The sequence below is a fragment of the Heterodontus francisci genome, chromosome 7, assembly GCF_036365525.1.
Source record: "Heterodontus francisci isolate sHetFra1 chromosome 7, sHetFra1.hap1, whole genome shotgun sequence".
Lineage (NCBI taxonomy): Eukaryota > Metazoa > Chordata > Chondrichthyes > Heterodontiformes > Heterodontidae > Heterodontus > Heterodontus francisci.
In genome coordinates, this window is record NC_090377.1 from 386,579 (window position 1) to 404,463 (window position 17,885).

At 45.0% G+C, this 17,885-nt stretch overlaps 1 protein-coding gene across 1 annotated transcript in view; it reads left to right on the forward strand.

The window, feature by feature from the left end:
* Positions 1–17,885, forward strand: part of xrcc5 (X-ray repair complementing defective repair in Chinese hamster cells 5) — a 388,719-nt gene that overhangs the window by 138,380 nt on the left and 232,454 nt on the right. Inside the window, exons 10-12 of the mRNA XM_068034693.1 lie at positions 2,505–2,567; positions 9,304–9,441; positions 9,764–9,854. Coding sequence (XP_067890794.1) covers positions 2,505–2,567; positions 9,304–9,441; positions 9,764–9,854 — 292 coding nt within the window. The remainder of the gene's footprint in view (positions 1–2,504; positions 2,568–9,303; positions 9,442–9,763; positions 9,855–17,885) is intronic.

Sequence of the window (17,885 nt, forward strand, 5' to 3'; positions counted from 1 at the left end):
TGGATAGGGTAGACACAGAGATTATTTCCATTTTTGCCAACTTTAAGGGCATTTAAGTGGTCATTGGATAGACATATGGATGAAAATGGAATAGTGTAGGTCAGATGGTTTCACAGGTCTGCGCAACATCGAGGGCCAAAGGGCCTGTACTGCGCTGTAATGTTCTATTGGTTGGGGAATCTAAAACTTGGGGCACAGTCTCAGGATAAGACACCGATCATTTAGGAATGAGATGAGAAATTACTTCACTCAAAGTGTTTTGAATCTTTAGAATCATCTATCCCAGAGGGTTGTGGATGCTCCATCGTTGAATACATTTAAGGCTGGGATAGATAGTTAGATTTTTGATCTCTCAGGGAATCAAGGATTATGGCGAGTGTGCGGGAAAGTAGAGTTGAATCCTAAGATCAGCCATGATCATTTTGAATGGCGGAGCAGGCTCAATTGGTCATATGGTCTACTCCAGCTCCTATTTCTTGTGTTCTTGTGACATGGGTAACAATGCCCAAAATCTGCACACAGATAGGTGAGTAACAATACTCACCATTCTGTACAGTAAGGTTGCTCGGTGTTCTGTGCATGGGAACGTTGCCCCATGTTCTGTGCACTGTAACTTTATCTGGTATTCTGTGTATGGTAGTGTTGTTCAGTATTTTGTGTACAGGGCCATTACCTGGTATTTTGTGCATGGTAATGTTACCCGGTGTTCTGTGCACAGGAACGTTGCCGGGTGTTTTGTGCACTGTATTGATAGATAATGTAATTGGGCACAGCTGTGGCAAATGGGTCATCCAATTTGAAGGTAAAAAGGATAGAACAATGTGTCTTTTTCAAATGGTGAAAAGCTAGAAACAGTGCACGTCCAACGAGACTTGAGGCTCCAGGCACGCCAAGCATTCAAATGTCCTGAACAGATGTAGAAAATAATCAAAAAGGCAAATGGAATGCTGGCCTTTATATCAGGAGGATGAGAATGCAAGTGGGTAGAGGTTTTGCGGCAGATATACAAAGCCCCACACATTGGAGTACTGTGAGCTGTTCTGGGCGCCACACTTTAGGAAGGATATATTGACTTTGGAGGGAGTGCTGTGAAGATTAGTTAGAATTATACTGGGACTCCAAGAGCTAAATTACAAGGGGAGATTACACAAGCTTTTTTTTCAATTGTTTGGGGTATGTGGGCATCGCTGGCTAGGCCAACATTTTTTGCCTATCCCTAATTGCCCTTGAGAAGATGGTGCTGAGCTGCCTTCTTGAACCGCTGCAGTCTTTGGGGTGTAGCTACACCAACAGAGCTGTTAGGAAGGGAGCTCCAGGATTTTGACCCAGCGACAGTGCAGGAACGGCGATATCGTTCCAAGTCAGGATGGTGTGTGGCTTGGAGGGCAACTTGCAGGTGATGATGTTCCTATGCATCTGCTGCCCTTGTCCTTTTAAGTGGTAGAGGTCACGGGCTTGGAAAGTGCTGTCAAAGGAGCTGCAGTGCATCTTGTGTATGGTACACACTGCTGCCACTGTGCATCGGTGGTGGAGAGAGTGAACGTTGAATCTGCTGGATGGGGTGCCAATCCAGCGGGCTGCTTTGACCTGGATGATGCCGAGCTTCTTGAGTGTTGTTGGAGCTGCACCCATCCAGGCATGTGGAGAGTTTTCCATCACACTCCTGACTTGTGCCTTGGAGATGGTGGATAGGCATTGGGGAGTCAGGAGGTGAGTTACTCGCTGCAGAATTCCCAATCTCTTGCTCTTGTCGCCACAGTATTTATGTGACTGGTCCAGTTCTGTTTCTGGTCAATGGTGACCCCCAGGATGTTGATAGTGGGGGATTCAACGATGATAATGCCATTGAACGTCAAGGGGAGATGGTTAGATTCTCTTTTGTTTGAGATGGTCATTGCCTGGCAATTGTATGGTGCGAATGTTACTTGCCACTTATCAGTCCAAATTAGGATTGTATTTCCTGGAATTTAGAAGGTTAAGGGCTGTTTTGATTGACGTTTTCAAGATATTAAGGGGAACAGATAGGGCAGGTAGAGAGAAACTATTTCCATTGGTTGGGGAATCTAGGACTAGGTGCATAGTCTAAAAAATTAGCAACTGACCTTTCCGGAGGTCAGAAATTAAGAAACACTTCTGCATATAAAGGATGGTAAAAATTTGGAACTCATTTCTGCAAAGGACAATTGATGCTCGATGTTAATTTTAAATCTAAGACTTATAAATATTTGTTAACCTAAGGTATTAGGGGATATGGGGCAAAGGCTCAGGTATATGGACTTAGGTTGCAGATCAGGCATGATCTTATTCAATTGCGGTGGAACAGGCTTGAGTGGCTAAATAGTCTACTTTTGTTCCTCTATTCGTAAGCTTTTGGCCATCAGCCCTAATATCTCTGTGTGACTCATATTTTGTTTTAAAGTGCCCCTGTGAAGTGCCTTGGGACGATTTGTTACTTTAAAGATGCTATAAAAATGTAAGTTCATGTTATATTTTGTGAATTACAGATTTTGCAGCATTATTATGTCGGTCGGCAGGTGCTCAAGGTGTTTGCTGCAAAGGATGATGAGGTAAGGTCCATATTTGTCAGTCTTATTTTAACCAGCAGTTAAATTTAAATCTGTTTTCCCAGGTGCCATCCTTCCCATTTCCTTGCAATGTTTCTATTTGCCTCCGAGTGATACTTCATTGAAAGTTTATTGCTGCAATGTGAGGAAATAGTTAACATGTAGAAATACTGATTGGGCCTGGGACCAATGATGTGACTCTCGCATGGTTAAAATTGCTGAGCTTTGTTTGAAGGAAGTTGTGTTGGGCCTGAGTAAACCTTGGAGTCCCATCAGCCACCTCCTAATAACAGAGTCAGCTTGGCTGCTGTCGTTCAGTAAATGGTGCACAATGGTACAATTGGGACCAGTGTAGTAGGAAAACATTGGGGAAGGAAGGGTAGCATGAAAGTGACATCGGATGGTTAAAATGCCAGGGAAAGTGAGCTGCCAAGGGTTTCCACGGCTAACTTTTGCCCTTTTTTATTACTGATGCACCTGTCTGCTGAATTTCAGTTGATTGCACTGACTGGAAGTTGTGGAAGTTGCATCATTTTCTAAACAGTTGAATAAAAGCAAAATACTGAAGATACTGGAAATCTGAACTAAAAACAAGAAATGCTGGAAATATTCAGCAGGTCTGGCTCAATATTCAGTCCGGCAGGCTGTAGTGTTCCTAATCGGTAAATGAGATGCTGTTCCTCAGACTTGCGTTGATGTTCGCTGGAACACTGCAGCAAGCCCAGGACAGATATGTGGGCATGAGAGCAGGAGGGTGTGTTGAAATGGCAAGTAACCGGAAGCTCGGAGTTATGCTTTTGGATTGAGCGGAGGTGTTCCGCAAAGCGGTCACCCAATCTGCATTTGATCTCCCCAATGTAGAGGAGACCGCATTGTGAGCAGCGAATACAGTATACTAAATTGAAAGAATTACAAGTAAATCGCTGCTTCACCTGAAAGGACTGTTTGGGGCCTTGGATAGTGAGGAGAGAGGAGGTAAAAGGGCAGGTATTACACCTCCTGCAATTGCATGGGAAGGTACCGTAGTTAGGGGACGAGGTGTTGGGGTAATGGAGGAGTGGACCAGGGTGTTGCGGAGGGAACAAACCCTTCGGAATGCTGACGGGAGGGGAGGGGAAGATGCGGTTGGTAGTGGCATCCACACTGGAGGTGGCAGAAATGGTGGAGGATGATACTTTGGATGTGGATGCTGGTGGGGTGGAAAGTTAGGACAAGGGGAACCCTGTCGCGTTTCTGGGAGGGAGGGGAGAAGTGTGGGAAATGGGCCGGACATGGTTGAGGGCCCTGTCAAGTACAGTAGGGGAGAATTCTCAGTTGAGCAAAAAGGATGACATATCAGAAACGCTGTTGTGGAAGGTAGCATCATCAGAGCAGATACATCGGAGGCAGAGAAACTGGGAGAATGGAATGGAGTCCTTACAGGAGGCAGGGTGTGAAGAAGTGTAGTTGAGGTAGCTGTGGGAGTTGGTGGGCTTATAATGAATATTAGTAGACAGCCTATCCCCAGAGATGGAGACAGAGAAGTCGAGGAAGGGAAGTGTCGGAGATGGACCATGTAAAGGTGAGAGAAGGGTGGAAATTGGAAGCAAAGTTGATAAAGTTTTCCAGTTCCGGGCGGGAGCAAGAAACGAAACCGATACAGTCATCAATGTACCAGAAAAAGAGTTGGGGGATGGGGCCTGAGTAGGACTGGAACAAGGAATGTTCCACATCTCCCATAAAAAGACAGGCATAACTAGGACCCATGTGGGTACCCAGAGTAATACCTTTTACTTGAAGGAGGTGAGTGGAGTTGAAGGAGAAGTTGTTCAATGTGAGAACAAGTTCAGCCAGGTGGAGGAGGGTGTTGGTGGATGGGGACTGGTTGGGCCTCTGTTCAAGGAAGAAGCGGAGAGCCCTCAAACTGTCCAGATGGAGGATGGAGGGGTAGAGGGATTGGACGTCCATAGTGAAGAGGAGGTGGTTGGGGCCGGGAAACTGGAAATTGTCAAAATGACGTCGGGCATAAGAAGATGTGGGTGGGAAGAGACTGGAGCAGGGGAGAAAAGATAGAGTCAAGATAGGAAGAAATAAGTTCATTGGGGCAGGAACAGGCTGAAACAGTGGGTCTGCCGGGACAGTCCTGTTCGTGGATTTTAGGAAGGAGGTAGAAGCAGGCTGTCTGGGGTTGCAGGACTATGAGGTCGGAAGCTATACAGGGAAGATCTCCAGTGGAGATGAGGTCAGTGACAGTCCTGTGGACAGTAGCTTGATATTCGGTGGTGGGGTCTTGGTCCGGGAGGAAGTAGGAAGAAGTGTCTGAGTGTTAGCACTGAGCCTGTGCAAGGTAGAGGTCGGTGCGCCAGACAACAACAGCACCACCCTTGTCTGCAGATTTCATGACGTCGGAGTTAGACTGGTGAAAACAGAGTGCAGCAAGTTCAGAGGGAGACAAGTTAGAGTGAGTGAAGGGGGCAGAGAAATTGAGACGGCCGATGTCTCGCCGACAGTTTTCAATGCAAAGATCAGGAGCGGGTAAGAGGCCAGAAGGAGGGGTCCGGGTGGAGGGAAAATGCTGGAGGCGAATGAATGGGTCTGCTGGTCGGGGGGAGGACACCTGGTCAAAGAAGTAAGCCCGGAGGCGAAGGCGATGGAAGAAGAGTTCAATGTCATGCCAAGCGCGAAATTCATTGTGGTGGGGACATAAGGGGATACAACTGAGTCTTTTGTTGAGTACAGAACGTTCAGCGTTAGAGAGGGGAAGGTCAGAGGGTATAGTGAATACACGGCAAGGGGTCAGATCAGAAGGATTGGGGTCAGAGGGAAGTGAAGGGGAAGAAGGATCTGGAGGGTCATTAGTCCACATCAGCTGCTGGAGCTTGACACCTGAAAGGAAGAAAAAAAGTTTTTTGTTAATGCATCAGATGAGACGAAGGATGAAATGAAACTGCGGAGTAGAACAGCTTTGAGACAAGGTGAGGCGGTGCTGCTGGAGAGAGAGGTCCAGTGTGTGCATGTGGCGGCGCATGGCACTGAGTGTAGATCTCAGGATGCAGCGAGAACAGCAATCCGAGGAATGTTGTATTTCTCAGAGATACCTGTACTCCTGGGTGCATTCAAAATATGAAGGATGAAACCTCAGTTGGAATCCACATGGAATAAGTCGGAGCCAGAGACGGTCACTGAGGAAGGAGATGTGACTGTGAAAACGAGTTTTGGTAGACACTTTATCAAACACCAGGAGGGAAATAGAAAGCAATGAAGGTGAACAAGGTAAAAGAGATAAATAAAAATCCCGTCGGAGAGAAGAGCAAAACTTCTTCAAGGTAGGCATTCCTGGAAGAGAAGTGGCAGTGAATTAAACACTAAAATAGAAGCAAAATACTGCAGATGGTGGAAATCTGAACAAGTTCAGCCAGGCGAAGGAGGGTGGTGGTGGATGGGGACTGGTTGGGCCTCTGTTCAAGGAAGAAGCAGAGAGCCCTCAATGCTCCTGCTGGGGGATGGAGGGGTAGAGAGATTAGATGTCCATAGTGAAGAGGAGGCGGTTGGGGCCAGGAAACTGGAAATTGTCAAAATGACGTACGGCGTCAGAAGAGTCACGGATGTAGGTGGGAAGAGACTGGACCGGGGAGAAAAGATAGAATCAAGATAGGAAGCCTTTGCTCCATGACCATCTGGTTAGTTATTCTCTGTGACCCTCTGTCCTATCAACACCTTGCCTTTTGTTATCTCTTGCCCAAGCCCCGCTTTATTTGCTTAAAACCTATTACATTTCTAACATTTGCCAGTTCTGTTGAAGGGTCACTGACCTGAAACGTTAACTCTGCTTTCAAAGAACAAAGAGCAGTACAGCACAGGAACAGGCCATTCAGCCCTCCAAGCCTGCACCGATCTTGATGCCTGCTAAACTAAAACCTTCTGCACTTGCGGGGTCCGTTTCCCTCTATTCCCATCCTATTCAGCACTAGTAGTAAGGCGTTTGATAAGGTTCCCCACGGTAGACTATTGCAGAAAATACGGAAGTATGGGATTGAAGGTGATTTAGAGCTTTGGATCAGAAATTGGCTAGCTGAAAGAAGACAGAGGGTGGTGGTTGATGGCAAATGTTCATCCTGGAGTTTAGTTACTAGTGGTGTACCGCAAGGATCTGTTTTGGGGCCACTGCTGTTTGTCATTTTTATAAATGACCTGGAAGAGGGTGTAGAAGGGTGGGTTAGTAAATTTGCGGATGACACTAAGGTCGGTGGAGTTGTGGATAGTGCCGAAGGATGTTGTAGGGTACAGAGGGACATAGATAGGCTGCAGAGCTGGGCTGAGAGATGGCAAATGGAGTTTAATGTGGAAAAGTGTGAGGTGATTCACTTTGGAAGGAGTAACAGGAATGCAGAGTACTGGGCTAATGGGAAGATTCTTGGTAGTGTAGATGAACAGAGATCTTGGTGTCCAGGTACATAACCTGGGTCGAAACTTTCAGGGATTTAATAGGGCTGTTAAGAAGGCATATGGTGTGTTAGCTTTTATTAGTAGGGGGATCGAGTTTCGGAGCCACGAGGTCATGCTGCAGCTGTACAAAACTCTGGTGAGACCGCACCTGGAGTATTGCGTGCGGTTCTGGTCACCGCATTATAGGAAGGATGTGGAAGCTTTGGAAAGGGTGCAGAGGAGATTTACTAGGATGTTGCCTGGTATGGAGGGAAGGTCTTACGAGGAAAGGCTGAGGGACTTGAGGTTGTTTTTGTTGGAGAGAAGGAGGAGGAGAGGTGACTTAATAGAGACATATAAGATAATCAGTGGGTTAGATAGGGTGGATAGTGAGAGTCTTTTTCCTCGGATGGTGATGGCAAACACGAGGGGACATAGCTTTAAGTTGAGGGGTGATAGATATAGGACAGATGTTAGAGGTAGGTTCTTTACTCAGAGAGTAGTAGGGGCGTGGAACGCCCTGCCTGCAACAGTAGTGGACTCGCCAACTTTAAGGGCATTTAAGTGGTCATTGGATAGACATATGGATGAAAATGGAATAGTGTAGGTCAGATGGTTTCACAGGTCGGCGCAACATCGAGGGCCGAAGGGCCTGTACTGCGCTGTAATGTTCTAATTCTAATTCTAATAATTCTAGTATGTTATGGGCTCTGCTTCAGATGCTAAAGTATCAGGCCAAGTGGTTAAATGAAGGGACTGGAATTATGGTAAAGGAATGTGTCAAGAGTTAGTTTGTGGTATTAACTTGACCCACTTCAGGTTGTGGTTAGAGATCAAAGCAATTATTTCATGTAACTAATTCACAGGGCCTCTTGCTGCCTGAGGCAGTGGTAGTGGGGAAAATTATAGAGTCCATTATCAAAGATTTTATAGCAGAGCACTTCGAGAACAGTGGTAGAATCGGGCAGACTCAGCATGGATTTACGAAAGGGAAATCATGCTTGACAAATCGACTAGATTCTTCGAGGATGTAACTAGTAGAGTTGATGAGGGGGAGCCAGTTGATGTAATTTATCTGGACTTTCAGAAGGCTTTCGGCAAAATCCCACATCAGAGATTAGCGTGTAAAATTAAAGCACATGGGATTGGGGGTAGTGTATTGCGATGGATAGAAAATTGGTTGGCAGATAGGAAACAAAGAGTAGAGATAAATGGGTCTTTTTCTGAATGGCAGGCAGTGACTCGTGGGGTACCGCAGGGATCGGTGCTAGGACTCCAGCAATTCACAATATATATTAATGTTTTAGATGAGGGAACTAAATGTAATATCTCCAGATTTGCAGATGACACAAAACTGGGTGGGAGGGTGAGTTGTGAGGAGGATGCAGAGAGGCTTCAGGGTGATTTGGACAAGTTGAGTGAGTGGGCTAATGCATGGCAGTTGCAGTATAATGTGGATAAATGTGAGGTTAACCACTTTGGTAGCAAAAACAGGAAGGCAGATTATTATCTGAACAGCTATAAACTGAGAGAGGGGAATATGCAGCGAGACCTGGGTGTTCTCGTACACCAGTCACTGAGGGTAAGCATGCAGGTGCAACAGACGGTAAACAAGGCAAATGGTATGTTGGCCTTCATAGCGAGAGGATTCAAGTACAGGAGCAGGGATGTCTTGCTGCAATTATACAGGGCCTTGGTGAGGCCACACCTGGAATATTGTGTGCCGTTTTGGTCTCCTTATCTGAGGAAGGATGTTCTTGCTATAGAGGGAATGCAGCGAAGGTTTACCAGAATAATTCCTGGGATGGCGGGACTGACATATGAGGAGAGATTGAGTCGGTTAGGATTATAGTTGCTGGAGTTCAGAAGTGTGAGGGGGGATCTCATAGAAAGCTATAAAATTCTAACAGGACTTGACAGGGTAGATGCAGGAAGGATGTTCCCAAAGGTGGGGGAGTCCAGAACAAGGGTTCATAGTCTAAGGATACGGGGTGAACCTTTCAGGACTGAAAGGAGGAGAAATTTCTTCACCCAGAGAGTGGTGAGCCTGTGGAATTCGCTACCACAGAAAGCAGTTGAGGCCAAAACATTGTATGTTTTCAAGAAGGAGTTAGATATAGCTCTTGGGGCGAAAGGGATCAAATGGTATGGGGAGAAAGCGGGAACGAGTTGGATGATCAGCCATGATCATAATGAATGGCAGAGCAGGCTCGAAGGGCCGAATGGCCTACTCCTGCTCCTATTTTCTATGTTTCTATATATGTTGTTCAATATTTGTAGAATTCCTTTTATGTTGATAATTAGACTGCAGTCCTGTTCTTGTCTGTATTCCCAGCATGCTGCTGTGGCCCTGTCTGCACTGATCCACTCATTGGAAGAGCTGGATATGGTGGCAATAGTTCGTTACGTTTATGACCGGAGATCAAACCCACAAGTCGGAGTAGCCTTTCCTGTGATTAAGGACAAATATGAGGTAACAAGATGGGATTGAATGTCAGATGTATAAATAAATGTTACTGACTCCTGAATAAATAGAAATGGGGGAAAAGAGCTGAATTTAGGCTGGAAGTGGACACTGTTTTTAAAAGAATAAATAGAAATGTAAATGCACCAAAGCCATCAGCATCTGTAAAATAAAAAGATGTGTTCAGGTATTGGGGCTGAACTGAATCTGAGTTTGTTGTGTATCTCTGGCATTTGCAGATTTTTCTTTTTAACGGTGCTGTAGAATTACTTTTGAAGCTCTATCTTTTTATAAAACTCAAACTAATTTTCACTGTTTTTCCTCCCTTCAGTGTTTGGTCTACATCCAACTCCCATTCATGGAGGATCTCCGACAGTTTACCTTCACTTCTCTGAAGAACAATAAGAAAGGAACATCTTCAGGTGGGTGGAAATTATATACAGGAACCAACAGCTTCAGTTTTGGTCCTTTTCATAGACTTGGAAATAGTTACAGAAATATAACTCTCAAAAATTTATATATGATGTCAAACTACAAACAGCAGAGAACAGGCTGATCAAATACAGATGGCACTTGTTAGACAGGAGAGTTGAACTAATGGGGGAAATATCATTTAGTGTGGACGAATGCAAAGTCATGATATTGGGTGAATCGATGGAATCTTAGTGAATTTATTGAGTGTGTCTGGGATACATTCTAGAACCAACAAGAAGATATGCCATATCAGATTTAGTAATGAGCCAGATTTAGTTAACAGCCTAATAGTGCATAAACATTTATCTGATAGGGTCATAATATGATCGAGTTCGACTTAGTGTTTGGAAGGGAGAAATGCGAAAAGGCTGACTTAAATGAGATGAGACTGAGACTGTCCACGGTAAATTGGAAAGATCTGTTAATGGGTAAAATGACAGGAAATCAGTGGGATGTGTTCAAAAAAGAATTTGAAGTGATGCAGAACCAGTTTACATCCCTAAGGTGCAAGAGCTCCACTTGCCAGAAAAGGACACCATAGACGACTAAAGAGGAAAACCACAACATAAAACTGAAAGAAAAAGCACTAAAGAATGCAATGAATAGCACAGATCCTAGCGAATGGGAAAGATACGAAGAACAGCAAAGGATGACAAATTAGATAGTAAGAGCTACAGAAAGGGGGTATGAAAAGAAACTTGCAAGGGATATCAACAACTGATAACGGTGATGTCGTCAGTGAAAACAAAACTAAAGGCTCTGTATCGGAATGCACGTAGCATTCGAAACAAAACAGCTGAACTAAAAGCTCAAATAAAAATAAATGTTTAGTACCATTCGCGACTCCTCAGATACTGAAGCAGTCCGTGCAGAAATGCAGCAAGAACTGGACAATATCCAGCCTTGGGTTGATAAGTGGCAAGTAAAATTCGCACCACACAAGTGCCAGACAATGACCATCTCAAACAAGAGAAATTCTAACCAGCTCCCCTTAACTTCAACAGCATTATGATCGCTGAGTCCCCAACTATCAACATCCTGGGGGTTACCATTGACCAGAAACTGAACTGGAGTAGCCATATATACATACCGTGGCTACAAGAGCAGGTCAGAGACTAGGAATCCTGTGGCGAGTAACTCACCTCCTGACTCCCCAAAGCCTGTCCACCATCTACAAGGCACAAGTCAGGAGTATGATGGAATACTCTCCACTTGCCTGATGGGTGCAGCTGCAACCACACTCAAGAAGCTCGACACCATCCAGGACAAAGCAGCCCGCTTGATTGGCACCCCGTCCAGAAAAAATTCACTCACTCCCTCCACCACCGACGCACAGTTGCAGTAGTGTGTATCATCTACAAGATGCACTGCAGCAACTCAACAAGGCTACTCAGGCAGCACCTTCCAAACCCACGACCTCTACCATCTAGAAGGACAAGGGCAGCAGATTTGTGGAAACACCACCACCTGCAAGCTCCCCTCTAAGCCACACACCATCTTGGCTTGGAACTATATCACTGTTCCTTTACTGTCGCTGGGTCAAAATCCTGGAACTCCCTCCCTAATAGCACTGTGAGTGTACATACCCCACATGGACAGTGGCGGTTTAAGAAGGCAGCTCACCACCCCTTCTCATGAGCAGTTTGGGGTGGGCAATAAATGCTGGCCTGGCCAACAATGCCCATATCACATGAAACGAATAAACAAAATGTATGATCTGATAGCCATTACAGAGACATGGCTGCAGGATGACATTGATTGAGACCTGAGTATTGAAGGGTACATGACATTTAGGAAGGACAGGAAGCTAGGAAAAAGGTGGAAGTGTGGATTTCTTAATTAATGCTATGAGCACAAGAGAGAGGGATGACCCAAGTTCAGGAAACCAGGTTGTAGAAGCGGTTTGGGTAGAGAGGAGAAATGATAAAGGCAAGAACTCACTTGTGGGAGTGGTGTACAGGTCCCCATCAGTAACCACACAGTAGGACAGGGTTTAAACGAAGAAATAATGGGAGCTTGTCAGAAATGTACGGCGACAATCATGGGGGATTTTAATCTACATATAGAATGGAAAAATCAGATGGGCAAAGGGAGCCTGGATGAGGAATTCATCGAATGTTTTTGGGATAGTTTCTTAGAACAACACGTTCTTGAGCATACTAGAGAGCAAGTTAAACTAGACCTGGTATTGTGCAACGAGATAGGATTAATTAATGACCGCATTGTGAAGGCACCCCCTAGGCAACAGCAATCATAATATTGATTGAATTTTACATTTAGTTTGCAGGAGAAAAGAATGGGTCTAAGACTAGTATTTTAAACTTGAATAAGGGCAATTATGAGGGCATGAAAGCAGAGTTAGCTAAGTGAACTGGAAAATTTGGTTAAGGGATAGGTCAATGGAGATGCAGTGGCAAACATTTAAGGGGATATTTCAGAATACACAGAATAGATACATTCCAACGAGAAAGGAAAATTCCAAGGGGAGGACCGACTATCCGTGGTTAACTAAAAAAAAAAGTCAAAAATACTTTCCAACTTTAAAAAAAAAAAGCATATAATTGTGCAAAGATGGGTGGAAGGTCAGAAGATTGGACAGAATATAAAAAAACAGCAAAGAATGACTAAAAGATTAATAAGGACGGAAAAGTTAGAGTACGAGAGAAAGCTAGCTAGAAATATAAAGACAGTTAGTAAGATTTTCTATAGTTATTTAAAAAAGAAAACAGTTAACAAAGTGAGCGTTGGTCCTATAGAAAGTGAGTCTGGGGAATTAATCACAGAAAGCAGTTGAGGCCAAAACATTGTATGTTTTCAAGAAGGAGTTAGATAGGTCTAAAGGGATCAAAGGGTCTGGGGCGAAAGCGGAAACAAGCTACTGAGTTGGATGATCAGTCATGATCATAATGAATGGCGGAGCAGGCTCGAAGGGCCGAATGGCCTACTCCTATTTTCTATGTTAATAATGGAAAATAAGGATATGGAAGATGAATTGAACAGATATTTTGCATCGGTCTTCACTATAGAAGATACAAGTAACATCCCAGAAACAGCTGTAAATCTGGAAATGGTAGGGAGGGAGGAATTCAAGAAAATTACAATCACCAGGGAAGTGGTACTGAGCAAATTGTTGGAGCTATGGGCTGACAAGTCCCTGGGTCCTGATGGATTTCAACCTTGGGTCTTAAAAGAAGTGACTCGTGAGATAGTTGATGTGTTTTGGTTTTAATTTTCCAAAATTCCCTAGATTCAGGGAAGGTACATTAATGATTTAGACGTGAATATAGAAGGTATGATCAGTAAGTTCGCAGATGACATGAAAATTGGTGGTGTTGTAAATAGTGAGGAGGAAATTCTTAGATTACAGGAAGATATAGATGGGCTGGTAAGATGGGCAGAGCAGTGGCAAATGGAATTTAATCCTGAGAAGTGTGTGGTGATGCATTTTGGGAGGACCAACAAGGAAAGGGAATATACAATGGATGGCAGGACCTTAGGAAGTACAGAGGGTCAGAGGGACCTTGATGTACTTGTCCATAGATCACTGAAGACAGCAGCACAGGTAGATAAGGTAGTTAGGAAGGCATATGGGATACTTGCCTTTATTAGCCGAGGCGTAGAATATAAGAACAGGGAGGTTATGATAGAACTGTATAAAACGCTAGTTAGGCCACAGCTGGAGTACTGTGTACAGTTCTGGTTGCCACAATATAGGAAGAATGTGATTGCACTGGAGCGGGTGCAGAGGAGATTCACCTGGATGTTGCCTGGGCTGGAGCATTTCAGCTATGAAGAGAGACTGGATAGGCTAGGATTGTTTTCCTTAGAGCAGAGAAGGCTGAGAGGGGACCTGATTGAGGTATACAAAATTATGAGGGCATTGATAGGTTAGATAGGAAGAAACTTTTTCCCGTAGCGGATGTGTCAATAACCAGGGGGCATAGTTTAAGTTGAGAGGCAGGCGGTTTAGAGGGGATTTGAGGCAACATTTTTTCACCCCAGAGGGTGGTTGGAATCTGGAACACACTGTCTGAAGGGGTGGTAGAGGCAGGAACCCTCACAACATTTAAGAAGGATTTAGATGAGCACTTGAAATGCCATAGCTGGAAAATGGGATTAGAATAGATAGGTGCTTGATGGCCGGCGCCGATGTGATGGGCTGAAGGGCCTGTTCCTGTGCTGTATAATTCTATGACTCATATTAGATAGGAGCAGACTGAGAAGGGCTACAGGAATGCAAAGACAGGATTACCATGCATGTATGCAAATGCACAAAGTGTGGTGAATAATGATGGTGAACTGCAAGCACAAATAGCTGTATGGGAATATGACTTCTTGACAATAATAGAAATGTAAATTATATGGTGAGGACTTGGGTGCTTAATATACAAAGATATAAAGTGTTCAGAAAAGATAGAGAAGAAAAAAGGGAGGTGAGAGGGCAGTACTGATTAATGAAGACATTGGAGTGTTGGAAAGAGTGGATATCCTTGAGGGGCAAGGACAGAATCCATTTGGTTAGAGTTGAAAAGCAAAAAGTGTATGATCACGCTACTAGGGGTATTCTATAGGCCTCCAAATAGTGAGATTGTGTTCAGGAGAACTTCCTTGATGTTCTCGGCCTAAATAGAAAAGAGACATTTCTGGATTTGGTGCTGGGAAATGAGGAGGGCCAAGTAGACCAAGTATCTGTGGGGGAGCACTAGAGTAAGAGTGATCATCGTAACATAAGGTTTAGACTCGTAATGCAGAAAAGCAAGGAATGATATAAGGTAGAATGGCTAGATCAGAAGAGGGCTAATTTCAGTGCCATGAGAATGGATTTAGCCAGGATAAAATGGAACCAAAGACTGACCGTAAAAACTGTAATGGAAAAATGGGTTACCTTTAAGGAAGGGATGCGTCAGGTACAGGCTAGGTACATTCCAACAAAGGCGAAAGGGGAACCAAAAGCAGGGCTCCTTGGATGACAAATGATATGGAGATTATGCTGAAATAAAAAAAGAGGGTGTATGATACCTGTCAGGTGATTTCTTCAAGTGAGAACCAGGCCATATATAATAAGTTGAGAGGGGAAGTGAAGAGGAAAATAAGACTGACAAAGAGAAAATATGAGAATAGAGCAGCAGTCAACATAAAAGGGATCCCAAAAATCATCTACCGGCATGTAAATAGTAAGTGGCTAGTAAGAGGTGGAGTGAGGCCTATTAGGGACACAGAGGGTAATATATGCTTAGAGGCGCAGGGCAAGGCTAGAATACTCAATGAATACTTTGTATCAGTATTTACTAAGGAAGAGAATCTAACAAATATTGGTAGAAGTGGACAGAGTAGAGGCAATGGATAGGGTAAAAATTGGGTGAGAGAAGGTACTGGAAAGGCTGGCTGTGCTTAGCGTAGGTAAGTCACCTGGTCTGGATGGCTTGCATTCCAGGTTGCTAAAGGAAGTGGGGGTGGAGATAGTGGAAGGGCTTGCCATAATCTTCCAATCTTCCTTCGATATGGGGGAGGTGTCAGAGGATTGGAGCATGGCAAATGTGACACCCTTATTCAAGAAAGGGTATAAGGACAGTGCGAGCAACTACAGGCTAGTAGATGTAACATTAGTGGTGAGTAAGGTTCTAGAAAAAATAATTAGGGAAAAAAAATCAACAGACACTTGGAGAGCTTTGAGTTAATTATGGATAGCTAGTATGGATTTGTGAAAGGCAAATCGTGCTTGATTAATTGCTGCCCGATCACTCTACTCTCGATCATCAGGAAAGTGATGGAAGTTGTTGTCAACAGTGTAATCAAGCGTCACTTAAACAGCAATAACCTATTCATTGAAGCTCAGTTTTGGTTCTGCCAGGGCCACTTGACCCCTGACCTCATTACAGCCTTGGTCCAAACATGGACAACCGAACTTAAGAGGTGAGTTAAGAGTGATTACCCTGGATATCAAGGCAGCATTTGACCAAGTGTGGCATCAAGGAGCCCTAGCCAAACTGGAGTCAATGAGAATCAAGAGGAAAGCTCTCCACTGGTTGGAGTCATACCAACACAAAGGAAGATGGTTGTGGTTGTTGGAGGTCAATTGTCTCAGCCCCGCGTCATTGCTGCAGGAGTTCCTCAGGGTAGTGTCCTAGTCCTAACCATCTTCAGCTGACCTTCCCTCCATCATAAGGTCAGAAGTGGGGATATTCACTGATGATTGTATGATGTTCAGTACCATTCGCAGCTCCTCCGATGCTTTTTTTAATTCATTCTTGGGGTGTGGGCATCGCTGGCGAGGCCAGCATTTATTGCCCATCCCTAATTGCCTTTGTGAAGGTGGTGGTGAGCTGCCTTCTTGAAACGCTGCAGTCTGTGTGGGGTAGGGACACCAGCAGTGCTGTTAGGAAGGGAGTTCCAGGATTTTGACCCAGTGACAGTGGAGGAACGGCGATATAGTTCCAAGTCAGGATGGTGTGTGGCCTGGAGAGGAACATACAGGTGGTGGTGTTCCCAAGCATTTACTGCCCTTATCCTTCTCGGTGGTAGAGGTCTTGGGTTTGTAAGATGCTGTCTAAGGAGCCTTGGTGCGTTGCTGCAGTGCATCTTGTGTATGGTACACACTGCTGCCACTGTGCGTCGGTGGTGGAGGGAGTGAATGTTTGTCGATGGGGTGCCAATCAAGCGGGCTGCTTTGTCCTGGATGATGTCGAGCTTCTTGAGTGTTGTTGGAGCTGTGCCCTTCTAGGCAAGTGGAGAGTATTCCATCACATTCCTGACCTGTGCCTTGTTGATGGTGGACAGGCTCTGGGGAGTCAGGAGGTGAGTTACTCGCCGCAGGATTCCCAGCCTCTGACCTGCTCTTGTAGCCACGGTATTTATATGGCTACTCCAGTTGAGTTTCTGGTCAATTGTAACCCCCAGGATGTTGATAGTGGGGGATTCAGGGATGGCCATGCCATTGAATGTCATAGAGTCTGAGAGAGATACAGCACAGAAACAGTCCATTCGGCCCACCGAGTCTGTGCCGACCATCAACCACCCATTTATCCTAATCCTACATTAATCCCATATTCCCCATCACATTCCCACCTTCCCTCAATTCTCCTATCACCTACCTACACGAGGGGCAATTTACAATGGCCAATTTACCTATCAACCTGCAAGTCTTTGGCTGTGGGAGGAAACCGGAGCGCCCGGTAGAAACCCACGCGGTCACAGGGAGAACTTGCAAACTCCGCACAGGCAGTACCCAGAACCAAACCCGGGTTGCTGGAGCTGTGAGGCTGCAGTGCTAACCACTGCACCACTGTGCCGCTCTGTTGTCAAGGGAAGATGGTTAGATTCTCTCTTGTTGGAGATGGTCATTGCCTGGCACTTGTGTGGCACAAATGTTACTTACCACTTATCAACCCAAGTCTGGAAATTGTCCAGGTCTTGCTTCACTTCTACACCGACTGCTTCAGTATCTGAGGAGTCGCGAATGGTGCTGAACATTGTACAATCATCAGTGAACATCTCCACTTCTGACCATATGATTGAAGGAAGGTCATTGATGAAGCAGCTGAAGATGGTTGGGCCTAGGACACTACCCTGAGGAAATCCTGCAGTGATGTCCTGGAGCTCAGATGATTGACCTCCAACAACCACATCCATCTTCCTTTGCGCTAGGTATGACTCCAACCAGCGGAGAGTTTTCCCCCGATTCCCATTGATTTCAGTTTTGCTAGGGCTCCTTGATGCCATACTCAGTCAAATGCTGCTTCGTTGCGAAGGGCAGTCACTCTCCCTTCATCTCTCGAGTTCAGCTCTTTTGTCCATGTTTGAACCCAGGCTGTAATGAGGTCAGGAGCTGAGTGGCAATAGCAGAACCCAAGCTGAGCGTCACTGGGCAGGTTCTTGCCAAGCAAGTGTCGCTTGATAGCACTGTCAATGACACCTTCCATCAGTATACTGATGATTGAGAGCAGACTGATGGGGTGGTAATTGGCCGGGTTGGACTTGTC